Source organism: Canis lupus, assembly GCF_048164855.1.
Source record: "Canis lupus baileyi chromosome 5 unlocalized genomic scaffold, mCanLup2.hap1 SUPER_5_unloc_4, whole genome shotgun sequence".
Lineage (NCBI taxonomy): Eukaryota > Metazoa > Chordata > Mammalia > Carnivora > Canidae > Canis > Canis lupus.
Window position 1 is genome coordinate 107,384 of NW_027326411.1, and position 12,731 is coordinate 120,114.

At 38.3% G+C, this 12,731-nt stretch overlaps 1 protein-coding gene across 1 annotated transcript in view; it reads left to right on the forward strand.

Moving 5' to 3' along the window:
• Window positions 1-12,731, forward strand: part of LOC140629432 (outer dynein arm-docking complex subunit 2-like) — a 216,335-nt gene that overhangs the window by 56,569 nt on the left and 147,035 nt on the right. Inside the window, exons 12-13 of the mRNA XM_072818908.1 lie at window positions 8,330-8,535; window positions 9,916-10,014. Of these exons, the coding sequence (XP_072675009.1) occupies window positions 8,330-8,535; window positions 9,916-10,014 (305 nt within the window). The remainder of the gene's footprint in view (window positions 1-8,329; window positions 8,536-9,915; window positions 10,015-12,731) is intronic.

Genomic DNA, 12,731 nt, shown 5'->3' on the forward strand with positions numbered 1-12,731 from the left:
AGGTTTTTGATGACTGCTTCAATTTCCTCCCTGGTTATTGGCCTGTTCAGGTTTTCTATTTCTTCCTGTTCCAGTTTTGGTAGTTTGTGGCTTTCCAGGAATGCGTCCATTTCTTCTAGATTGCCTAATTTATTGGCGTATAGCTGTTCATAATATGTTTTTAAAATCGTTTGTATTTCCTTGGTGTTGGTAGTGATCTCTCCTTTCTCATTCATGATTTTATTAATTGGAGTCTTCTCTCTCTTCTTTTTAATAAGGCTGGCTAATGGTTTATCTATCTTATTAATTCTTTCAAAGAACCAACTCCTGGTTCTGTTGATCTGTTCCACAGTTCTTCTGGTCTCGATTTCGTTGAGTTCTGCTCGAATCTTTATTAGCTCCCTTCTTCTCTTGGGTGTAGGATGTATTTGCTGTTTTTTCTCTAGCTCCTTTATGTGTAAGGTTAGCTTTTGTATTTGAGTTCTTTCCAGTTTTTGAATGGATGCTTGTATTGCGATGTATTTCCCCCTTAGGACTGCTTTTGCTGCATCCCAAAGATTTTGAACGGTTGTATCTTCATTCTCATTAGTTTCCATGAATCTTTTTAATTCTTCCTTAATTTCCTGGTTGACCCTTTTATCTTTTAGCAGGATGGTCCTTAACCTCCATGTGTTTGAGGTCCTTCCAAACTTCTTGTTGTGATTTAGTTCTAATTTCATGGCATTATGGTCCGAGAATATGCAGGGGACAATCCCAATCTTTTGGTATCGGTTTAGACCCGATTTGTGACCCAATATGTGGTCTATTCTGGAGAAAGTTCCATGTGCGCTTGAGAAGAATGTGTATTCAGTTGAGTTTGGATGTAAAGTTCTGTAGATATCTGTGAAATCCATCTGGTCCAGTCATTTAAAGCTCTCGTTTCTTTGGAGATGTTGTGCTTAGAAGACCTATCGAGTATAGAAAGAGCTAGATTGAAGTCACCAAGTATAAGTGTATTATTATCTAAGTATTTCTTCACTTTGGTTAATAATTGATTTATATATTTGGCAGCTCCCACATTCGGAGCATATATATTGAGGATTGTTAAGTCCTCTTGTTGAATAGATCCTTTAAGTATGATATAGTGTCCCTCTTCATCTCTCACTACAGTCTTTGGGGTAAATTTTAGTTTATCTGATATAAGGATGGCTACCCCTGCTTTCTTTTGAGGACCATTCGAATGGTAAATGGTTCTCCAACCTTTTATTTTCAGGCTGTAGGTGTCCTTCTGTCTAAAATTAGTCTCTTGTAGACAGCAAATAGATGGGTCCTGCTTTTTTATCCAGTCTGAAACCCTGCGCCTTTTGATGGGGTCATTAAGCCCGTTCACATTCAGAGTTACTATTGAGAGATATGAGTTTAGTGTCATCATGATATCTATTCAGTCTTTGTTTTTGTGGACTGTTCCACTGAACTTCTTCTTAAAGGGGAATTTTAAGAGTCCCCCTTAAAATTTCTTGCAGAGCTGGTTTGGAGGTCACATATTCTTTTAGTTGCTGCCTGTCTTGGAAGCTCTTTATCTCTCCTTCCATTTTGAATGAGAGCCTTGCCGGATAAAGTATTCTTGGTTGCATGTTCTTCTCATTTAGGACCCTGAATATATCCTGCCAGCCCTTTCTGGCCTGCCAGGTCTCTGTGGAGAGGTCTGCTGTTACCCTAATACTCCTCCCCATAAAAGTCAGGGATTTCTTGTCTCTTGCTGCTTTAAGGATCTTCTCTTTATCTTTGGAATTTGCAAGCTTCACAATTAAATGTCGAGGTGTTGAACGGTTTTTATTGATTTTAGGGGGGGATCTCTCTATTTCCTGGATCTGAATGCCTGTTTCCCTTCCCAGATTAGGAAAGTTTCCAGCTAGAATTTGTTCAAATACATATTCTGGCCCTCTGTCTCTTTCGGCGCCCTCGGGAACCCCAATTAAACGTAGGTTTTTCTTCCTCAGGCTGTCGTTTATTTCCCTTAATCTATCTTCATGGTCTTTTAATTGTTTGTCTCTTTTTTCCTCAGTTTCCCTCTTTGCTATCAACTTGTCTTCTATGTCACTCACTCGTTCTTCCACCTCGTTAACCCTCGTCGTTAGGACTTCTAGTTTGGATTGCATCTCATTCAATTGATTTTTAATTTCTGCCTGATTAGCTCTAAATTCTGCAGTCATGAAGTCTCTTGAGTCCTTTATACTTTTTTCTAGACCCACCAGTAGGTGTATAATAGTGCTTCTGAATTGGCTTTCTGACATTGAATTGTCATCCAGATTTTGTAACTCTGTGGGAGAGAGGACTGTTTCTGATTCTTTCTTTTGAGGTGAGGTTTTCCTTCTAGTCAGTTTGCTCAGTGCAGAGTGGCCAAAAGCAAGTTGTATTGGGTAAAAGAGAAAAAGAGAGGAGAGAAAGAAGGAAAGAAAAGAGAAAGAAAAAAAAGGTAAGAAAAAAAACGAAAAAAAAAAGGAAGAAAAAGAGAAAGAAAAAGAAAGGAGAAAAAAAGGGGGTGGGGGAAGGAAACAAATCAAAAAGCAAAACAAAACAAAAACAAAACAAAAAACAAAAAAAGAACCACAGGGGAGTATCTTCTGATTCTGTGTACTTTAAGTCCCTTGGCTTCTCCTGGAAGTTGTCCGTCTAGCTGGTGTTCTGGGGGAGGGGCCTTTTGTGCTGATTTTCAGGTGTTAGCAGTTGGGGGAGCTGCTGTGCCCCTGCCTGGTGCAGGGCTCAGTGGGGGTTGTTTACCCCGTGAGGCCGCAGGAGGAACAGCCCCAGTGGCGGGGCAGCTCTGGAAACTTGGATTCAGCTCTGGCAGGAACTCCGTCTGCAGGGCCTGGAGGCTCCGGGGCGGGGCCGCTGATCTGCTCATTCGGGGCAGGAGCGTCCTCGCTGTCCTGGGCCCTCCCGGCCTCTGCCTGTCCCGGGGGAGGCCGGATCCTGGGCTGTGTCCCGGCGCCCTGTGCTCCGGTGCCTGCGCTGTTGGATTCGAGCTCCCGGGCTGCGCAGCCCCCTCCCCGGAGCTGCCGCCCGAGCCCCTCCGAGCTGCTCCTGGAACCGCGCAGCCCCCTCCGCACGGAGCCTCTTCCTCTGCCCGAGCCCCTCCGAGCTGCTCCCGCCCCGCAGCCCCCTCCGCGGAGCCGCCGCCCGAGCCCCTCCTGGCTGCTCCGGTCCCGCCGGGTCCCGCCGTGCGCGCTGCAGCCCTTAGGGAGCTCGGCGCACTCTCCTGGGTGCGCAGTTGCTCTGTTCCTGTCCCGGGGAACCCGAGGGCATCCCCGCCCTCCTGGGTCCTGCTCCACCCCCTGGAGCCCCTTTCCCCCGGGAAGGTCGGTGCAGCTCCTGCTCCTCCGGGACGGGGCTCTCCTGTCCTGGGGACACCTGCCCCGGCCTCAGCCCGGCTCCTCGCGGGGCCCCTCCCCCTTGGAGGCCTTTGTTTCTTTATTTCTTTTTCCCCGTCTTCCTACCTTGATAGAAGCGCGAACTCTTCTCACTGTTGCATTCCAGCTGGTCTCTCTTTAAATCTCAGGCCGAATTCATAGATTTTCAGGATGATTGGAAGGTTTTCTAGGTAGTTTGGTGGAGACAGGTGATTTGGAGACCCTACTCTTCCGCCATCTTGCTCCTCTATCCATAGTGTTTTGAATGTACCTCTTTGTAAAGATTTTGCATGTTTGTGGTTACTATGAGTATTGTACCATATATACCTATGTAATCAATTATAATCTACTATTTGACATTATACCAGTTTGAGCAAAGTACAGAAACCATGTCGCCTTCAAACAATAATTGTGTATGACTTAATCCCTTGCAACTCCCTGAGATGTCACACAAAAAAACTGTCAGCATAGTCTTTCTTTACAAATATACTATGAGAATTTATGTCATTTCTCTTTCAACATAAACTTCTTGCAAAAGCTATAATACTATTACACTGATGGGACTGAAAAAATAAATACAATTTTAGTAACCAAAAAAAAAAAAAAGTATCTTCTTTTAAGTCCCTTTACCTCTCTCATTTGTAATTGTCTTTATTTCCTCCATATTCATTGCTAACTGTATAAGACAGCATTATGTTTTGCTTCAAACATCAAACTTCATTTAAAAAACTCAAAAGCAGAATGAATGTCTTTTGTATTTACCTACACTTTTATTCTTTTCCATTGTTTTTCTTTTTTTGCTGTTGCAAGTTTCTTCTTTTATCATAGTCTTTCTGTTTAAGAACTTACTCTTTTAGGTTAAGTTTGTTGATGACAGCTTCTCTTCATTTTCCCTCATCTGAGAATTTCTTGACCTCCCCTTCATTTCTGAAGGAATATTTTCACTGGATATAGTATCCCAGGCTGACAATTCTTTACTTCCAGTGTTTAAAAAATGTTTCTTCTGGCTTCCATGATTATCTGTTATTATTTTAATTGTTTTCCTCTTAAAAGCAAAATATTGTTTATGTCTCATGGCTGTTAAGAATTTTCCTTGTCTTTAGTTTGTCGAGTTTGATTTTTGTGTGTGTGTCTTGGCATGGATAACTTTGTTTGTTTGTTTAGGGTTTCCTCAGCTTCTTGAATCTTAGATTTATGTCTTTTTCCAAGTTTGAGAAAATTTCAAATCTTGTTAGAATACATTTTTAGTCTGACTCCCTTCCTCTTCTCTTTCTGTTACTCTGATGACATGAATTTTGGAATTTTTGTTGTGGCCTCACAGATCTTGAGGTTCTATCATTTTTTTTTGCAATGAATTTTCCCTTCTTTATTCATACTGAGTAATTTCATGGAAGGTCATGGATTCTTCCCCTCTGTCCTCTCCATCATATTGTTAGGCCTATCCAGTGAGGTTTTTTTTTTTTTTTTTTTTTTTGGTTCATAAATTTCAGTTTCAAAATTTCTTTTTGAAAAAAAATAATAAAAAAAATAAATAAAAATAAAATAAAAAAATTTCTTTTTGGTTCTTCTTCATGTCTTTTATTTACTTGTTGAGGCTTTTTAGTTTGTTTTAAGTCTTGAAAATTGCTCACTGAAGCATTTTTATGATGGCAGCTTTAAATTCATATCAAATTATTCCAACATCTATTTCATCTTGGTATAAACATTATTCCTACATTATCCTTTCTCATTCAAGTTGTGATCTTTCTGGTTCTTGGTAGGATGAATGATCTTTTATTGTCTTGGACATTTGGGGCATTATGTTGTGAAACTATGGATTTTATTTAGATCTTTTGTTTTAGCAGGCCTTCTCTGGTACTTTGCTGGTGGAGTCTGGAGGTCCTGCAAGATCTGAGTTCTTCACTTTCCATTGACAACTCTGGTGGAATAGTATGCTTCATTACCGTTGGACAGGGGTGGAAGTTCAGTTCCTATGAAGCCTCTGCTGATGCTACCTTGGCTGATAGGGAGGGAGAGTGCCTTCTTACATGCTTCCCATGGGGCCTCCACTTAACCCATGGGAGATGAGCCCATTGCTGCTTTGAGGTGGTGATTTTATTGCATTTCTTGAGATGATTGCACGATTATCCTTCTTTTGTCTGTTGATGACTTTTTTGAGTAATTCTGGAGTAAATCCCAATTCATCATTATGTCTTACCCTATTTGACATTACTGGATGAAATTTGATAGTATTTTACTGAGGATATTTGCATCTATAATCATGAAAGGTATGGGTTAGTAGTTATTTTTTAACATCTTTATCTGGTGTTGGTAGCTGGGTAATGTGGCCTCAGAAAATGAATTGGGAAATATTCACTTACTTCTTTCTAGAATTCTTCATACAAATTAGATATTATTCCTTTCTTAAATATTTGATACAATTCACCAGTGAAGCCATCTGTGCCTGTAGCTTTCTTTATTGGAATGTTTTTATATTGAGAATTTGATTTCTTTAATAGATATAGAGCTAGTCCAGTTTCTTCTTCTTGAGCCTTGGTAGTTTGTGTGTTTCAGTGAATTCTTACATTTTATCCAACTTATCTAATTTATTGGCATCAAGTATGGCATTCCATTATTATCCTTTAATGTCTGGAAGATCTTTTGTGATGACTGCTCTTTCAATTCTGATATGGATCATTTGAGTCTTCTCTCTTTTTATTCTTGATTAATCTGGAAAGAAGTGGTTGATTTTATTTAAAGAACAGTTATTTGTTTCATTGATTTTTTTGGCTGCTTTCCTTTTTATTTGATTTCTGCTCTTGATGATTTTATTTTCCTTCTGATTTTTTTGGGTTTAATTTGCTCTTATTTAATCTCTTAATTTGGAAGTTTAGCCATTCATTTGAGACCTTTATTTTTTCTACTATAAAGTTTTATCCTGTAAATTTCTATATGAACACTACATGAACTACATCCCATAGATTTTGATATGTTTTCAGGCACATTAATATATCTGAAGGTTTTCTAGTTATCTTTCTTTTACTGGTTTCTGGTTTAATTCCATTGAATTAAGAGAAGGTTTTTTTTTTTTTTTTCATATGATTTTAGTCCTTTTAGCTTTGTAGATGTTTGTTTTATGGACCAAAATGTGGTCAATTTTGGTGATTTCTTTTTTGTTCGAGAGGAGTATGTGTCCTGCTGCCATTGAGTAGTATGTTCTATAATTGTCAGTTTTGTCAATGTAATTGATAGTATTGCTCAGTTCTCTATATTATTAATTTTTGTGTGCTTATTTTATTGATTACTGAAAGAGGAGTTTTTGAAGTCTCATAATTGTGGGCTTATCTATTTTTCTTTGTAGTTACATTTTTTTCTAAATGTACTTTGAAGTTCTGTTGTTTGGTGAATATACAATAAGAGTTGTGTTGACTGTCATTATGTGTCTCCCTTTTTAGGTCTGATAATATTTTGTTTTTAAGTCCATTTTGTTTGATTTTAATGTAACCATTCCTGCATTTTTTGATTATTGGTCGTATGGAAAGTGGGTTTTTAAATACCTTTTTCATCCAATTCAATCCAGTTTCTTTTAACTGAAGTTTTAAATCATTTTTATTTAATGTAACTAGGGATTGATTTGAATTTAAATTTACTAATTTGCTACTTGTTTCTTTTTTGTCTCATTTGTTCTTTGTTATTTTTTCTCTCTTTTCCTACCCTTTTTGTATTAATTGAGCCTTTAAAAATGATTGTTTTATTTATGCTTTTTGTCAGTTATGCTTCTTAAAAGTTTCATGGTGACTGCCCTAGGGCTCATAATGTATATCTCTAATTTATCCTACCCACCTTTAAATACTGTCTTACCATTTCACAAAGACTTTAAGAACTTACCACAGTAACCTTCAGTGCCTCTCCCTACCCTTGGCACTATTGTCATGCATTTTACTTTTGTATGCTATTAACCCCTCAACACAACGATACTATTTTTACATTAGAGAATCAATTACATTTTAGAATGATTAAAAATAATATGAGGAGTCTTTTATATTTTTACCATTTCTACAGATTTTCATTTCTTTGTATAGATGTGGTATAGTCCTCTTTCTGGTATGTTATTCCTTCTGAATGAAGAACTTCATCGCCATTTCTTTAGCACAGGCCTTCCGGAAGTGAACAAGAATTCTCTGGTTTTGATCATCTATGAAAGTCTTTATTTTGCCCTTATTTTTGAAAGCTTTTTTTTTTTTTTAATCTATTTAGAATTTTGGGTTGGCAGGTCTTTTTTAAAAAAAAATATTTTAAAGATGTCATTCTCTTTTCCTTTGGCTTGCATTGTTTCTGATAAGTCTTTTTTAATAATTATATTTCTTCCTCTGTCATGTGTCTTTTAAATATAATGACTTCCTCTGTCATGTGTCTTTTATCTCTGGCTAACTGCAAAATATGCTTTTAATCCTTTGTTTCAGAAATTTTTACATGATGTGTCCCAGTCAATATAGCATCTGAGTTTAGATATTTTTTTAAAAGATTTTATTTATTCATGAAAGACACACAGAGAGAGGCAGAGACATAGGCAGAGGGAGAAGCAGGCCCCTTGCGGGGAGCCTGATGTGGAACTCAATCCTGGGACCCCAGGATCACACCCTGAGCCAAAGACAGACACTCAACCACTGAACCACCCAGGCAGCCCTTGAGTTTAGATCTGTCTGGCAGTAGTGAGGAGTGAGTAGGTCTAACCCTGCTGTTGTATCTGTGTGTGCTGCAGTGGGGAGGGGAGCTTAGGAACATCACATTTCTGGCAACGTCACTCCAGTAGAGACCTGAGTCCTGAAGTGGCCCTTCTCTAGTGTGTGTCACTAAGCAACACAAGTTAGAGGCATCAGAGACTTCATTTTCTGAAGTTATCACTTTTTAATTTTCAGATAGCACAAAACAATTCAGAAGTGATGTCATTGTAAAAATTACTGTTTTTTTTGTACATAAAGGATATTAGATTCACTGAAGAATGGAAAAAAGAAAATGAAGAGCCTAAGGAGGTACCTAAGAAGGAAGAAGCAGACGCCCTTCCTAAAGCTTTTCTTGCTTCAAGCAAGAATATACTAGAGAAGAACCAAATTAACTTCGGGAAGTTTCAAATGACCAAGAGATTAGAGCCAACTTTAAACTGGAAGGCCACTGTTGATTTCAAAAAGTATGTAGAAATTTGCATGAGGGCTTCTCTGATACATCCTCAGTAACCACATTTGCCTAGTTGTTAGTTTATGTCATGGGAGAAAGTCCAGAGTAGATGTTGACATGTCCCTCCATAATACAAGTCAGTCCCTCCCTGCTCTTCATATTCCAAGTAGAAGTATTTGGCGTGAATACGGCTTATGTGTGGGCACCAGAAGGGAAGGCAAGAGCACCATTGACTCAATTGGTAGGTCAGGGCTAATATCACGTGAAAAAGATGATAAAAGACATGGAGGAATCTCACGGGCAATGTAAACGCAGTGGTAGGGACCTGAAGAAGTTAAGTGCTAGGTGAATTTAGAATGATTAAAATTATGTGAAGTGAATCAGGGAAATCTTGATAGAGACAGCATCTTATCTATTAACAGAACTTTAAGTAAATACCACAGAAAGGCTAGAGCCTCCAAAATATTAACAGGCTTAAGTGAAGCGGACACTAATTTAAAGAATGTCTGACATACAAAACGAGTTCCACTTAGGGACGTCTATAAATAGGTACCTAAGCACAGATTAAGGCCCTGTGTTTCATAAAAGCCGGCAGTCGGAGATGCCAAGGACACTTTTTAAATTAGCATATAGCTTACAAATTTCAGCCTATTTTTAATGTTCCATGCGGTCCCCGATTGGGTAAAGCAAGAAGTGGCTCCCAGCTGGTCACAGGGGACCCTCACTTGCAGGGATTCTGAGAACCACGGAGTGAGTACATGTTGCCAGCAAACCCAGAGAGCAGATGGAAGGAGTCCTGGGGAAAAAGGAGATGCTCTTGTTCCTCTAATTCTCATCAATTTTGAGGTGTTTGATCTCTGTGACTCCTATCTGAAGGAGTATGAAAATGACAAATACACAGGCTGCTCTGTTATGCTGGAAGGTGAATCTTAAAATACCACTCTTCCCACGTCCTGGCATTTTTCAGTTATGAGTTTATCTAGCCACTATGTAATGAAAACCCACTATGTGCCAAGGACCACGCTAAACCTGGGAATCCCTGGAAAACCAGATCCAGGCCCTGTGGCAGAGTCGGGTGGGGAAGGGAAGTAACCAGGCAACTTTCACCCAGGGCAGGATGTGCCCAGAGTAGAAGGCTCCGAGTGAAGGGGCCTGCAGAGTGACAGTTCCTAGTACTTGGTCCTTATAAAAGAAATACTGGCCAAAATGTGCCTGAAAGACTGAAGGGACATCCCAGGTGTCAGATGAGGCTGGAACTCATACAGTTATTTTCTGTATTAGGAAAACATGTCACACGGGTGCATGAAAATGATGAAATCTTTAGGTACATTTCTATTTTTAATTTCCTATCAATCCACAATAAGTTAATTTTAAAATGTTAATATATTTTTAGGCACAAAAGCTTACTAAGAGACACTCAAGAGAAAAAACATAGAGGAAGACTTGAAAGGTCAGGACCACCTGTTTCACCTGGAAGAGCACAGTTAGTTCGGTACGTATCTATTAAAAGGAACCATCCTTTAAAGCCACCCTTTACCCAGTGGGCTAGATAGCATGCAAATTTCTGGTGTTCTTATCATTACATCGGGGTCCTCTACTGGACCCTTGGACCAACTAGTATTGACTAGTTATAAAAATGATAATACTGAATTTCTTTGAATATATTTGCAAGATATCCTTTTAGTGAAGAGTTCCTTGAAACACAGGCATCTATTGGTACTAGTTAACTCTCTGTAAACAAATGAATTTAATGCTAATTGCCATGAGTTGAGTGATAGGAGAACTGGGCTCTTTGCTGATCTCTTACTTTTGAACAATCCTATCATAGCAAGGGTAAGTCATCTTCCTGAGCCTCATTTTACTCATCACTGGTGGCACTGCCAATCCTAAAGTGATAGATGTTATTTCTCATTAAAACAGCCATCAGGGCAGCGCGGGTGGCTCAGCGGTTTAGCGCCGCCTTCGGCCCAGGGTGTGATCCTGGAGTCCCGGGATCTAGTCCCACATCGGGCTCCCTGCATGGAGCCTGCTTCTTCCACTGCCTATGTCTCTGCCTCTCTCTCTCTTTCTGTGTCTCATGAATAAATAAATAAAATATTTTAAAAAACAGCCATCAATAGAAGGCTAGTAAACTTCTGACTCCATTTTCATTTTGACAACAAAAGCGGCATATGTGGAGGAGGGTCAGCTACTTTTGTTAGTAAGTTTGGGGTAGTAGTGGGAAGAAATGCAGACATTTCACATTATAAAGTTTGTGCACACAGAAAAAGAAGAAACTTTAAGACACCCTACTACATTAATCCTATATTCTTGGGTTCAACATAATAAATTATTTGATTTATTTGACTATTTTTAAAACTTTTTATTTTGAATTAATTACAGATTCACAGAATGCTGCAAATATAGTACAGAGGAATCTCATACCCTTCACCTAGCTTCTCCCAGTGGTTGCATCTTGCATAACTATCCTACAGCACTGAAACCAGGAGACTGATATTGATATAATGTGCATGTATCATTTTCTATCACTTTATTCCATGTAGATGTGTGTGATGACCATGTCAGTCAGTGTGTGGAAGGGTTCCATCACCACTGGGAAGCCACTCTTGCCACCTCTTTATAGTTATGCCCACACCTCTTCCCTATAATCCTAACTCCTGGCAACCATTAACCTGTTATCCACTTCTATAATTTTATCATTTTGGGAATATCATGTAAATGGAATTATACACTTTTGATATTGACTTTGTTTTCATCACTATAATACCCCTAAGATCCATCTAAGTTGTTGCATATGTTCATAGTGCAATCGTTTTTATTTATTTATTTATTTATTTATTTATTTATTTATTTATTATTTTTGCTGAGTAGCATTCCATGGTGTGGTTGTACCATCATTTATTTAATTATTCACCTATTGGGAGCATTTTCATTGTTTGCAGCTTTTGGATATTAAAAATAAAGATGCTATGAACAATCATATAAAGGCTTTTATATGGATGAAGTTTTCATTTCTCTAAGATAAATGCCCAATTGCTGACACATAATAATTGTGTAGCTTTTTAAGAAACTATCTAACTTTTCCAGACTGGCTGTACCATTTAGTTCCCATCAAACACTTAGGGGAAACTGAGTTTATCCTCATCCTTGCCTTTGCATCCAAACTTTTTTTTGGTTTTGGTTTTGAGCTATTCTACAAGATGTATAGTATTATTTCATCATGGTCTTAGCATTTCCCTAATGGCTAGTGATGTTGAACATCTTTTCATGGGCTTATTGCCATCCATATATATTCTCTAGTGAAATGTCTCTTTGTCTTTTGTTTTTTATGTTCTAATCAGATCACTTTTTAAATGTTGAGTTTCGAGAGTTCTTTATTCTGGATATCCTTGATTGAATATGTAGTATGCAAATATTTCCTTCTCCCTGTAAATTGTTTTCTCATCCTTTTTATAGAGTCTGTCTCATAGAATAACGTTTTACTATTGATGAGGTTCAATTTATCAATGTTTTCTTTTATGGGTTGTTTTGTTTTTATTTTTAATATGTTTATTTTAGAGATAAAGAGAGAGAGAGTGCATGGGGAAGAGAAGGGGAGAGGGAGAGAGTCTCAAGCAGGCAGACCCTGTGCAGGGCTCAATCTTACATCCCTGAGATTGTGACCTGGGCCCAAACCAAGAGACGGATGCTCAACTGACTGAGCTACCCAGGTTCCTGTATGGGTTGTATTTTTGATGTCATGTCTAAGAAGTCCTCATGAAGCCCTTGGTCCTTAAGATTATCACCTATTTTTTCTAAAAATGTTTATAGTTTTACATTATAAAGCCTATGGCCTTTTTCTTATTTTTAGTGTGAGACTTTGGTCAAGATTTAGTTGTTGTTGTTTTTTTGTTTGCTTTGTTTTTTTTTAAGTGGAGGTCCAATTTCTCCAGCACTATTTAATGAAAAGGTTATCTTTCCACCATTGAATTACTTTTGTATCTTTCTTCAAAATCAGTTCGGTGTACATATGTGGGGCTATTCTGGGTATCTGTTCTATTCCACTGATTTTTTTCTTTTCATCTAGCCCCTTACCACTACCACACAATCTGTATTACTGTAGCTGTATAGTAAATTTTGAAGTCTGGAAAAGTGATTTCTCTCACTTTTTTTTTTTCAAAAATTGCTTTTAGTTATTCTAGTTCCTTTCCTTTCTGCATAAATTTTAGA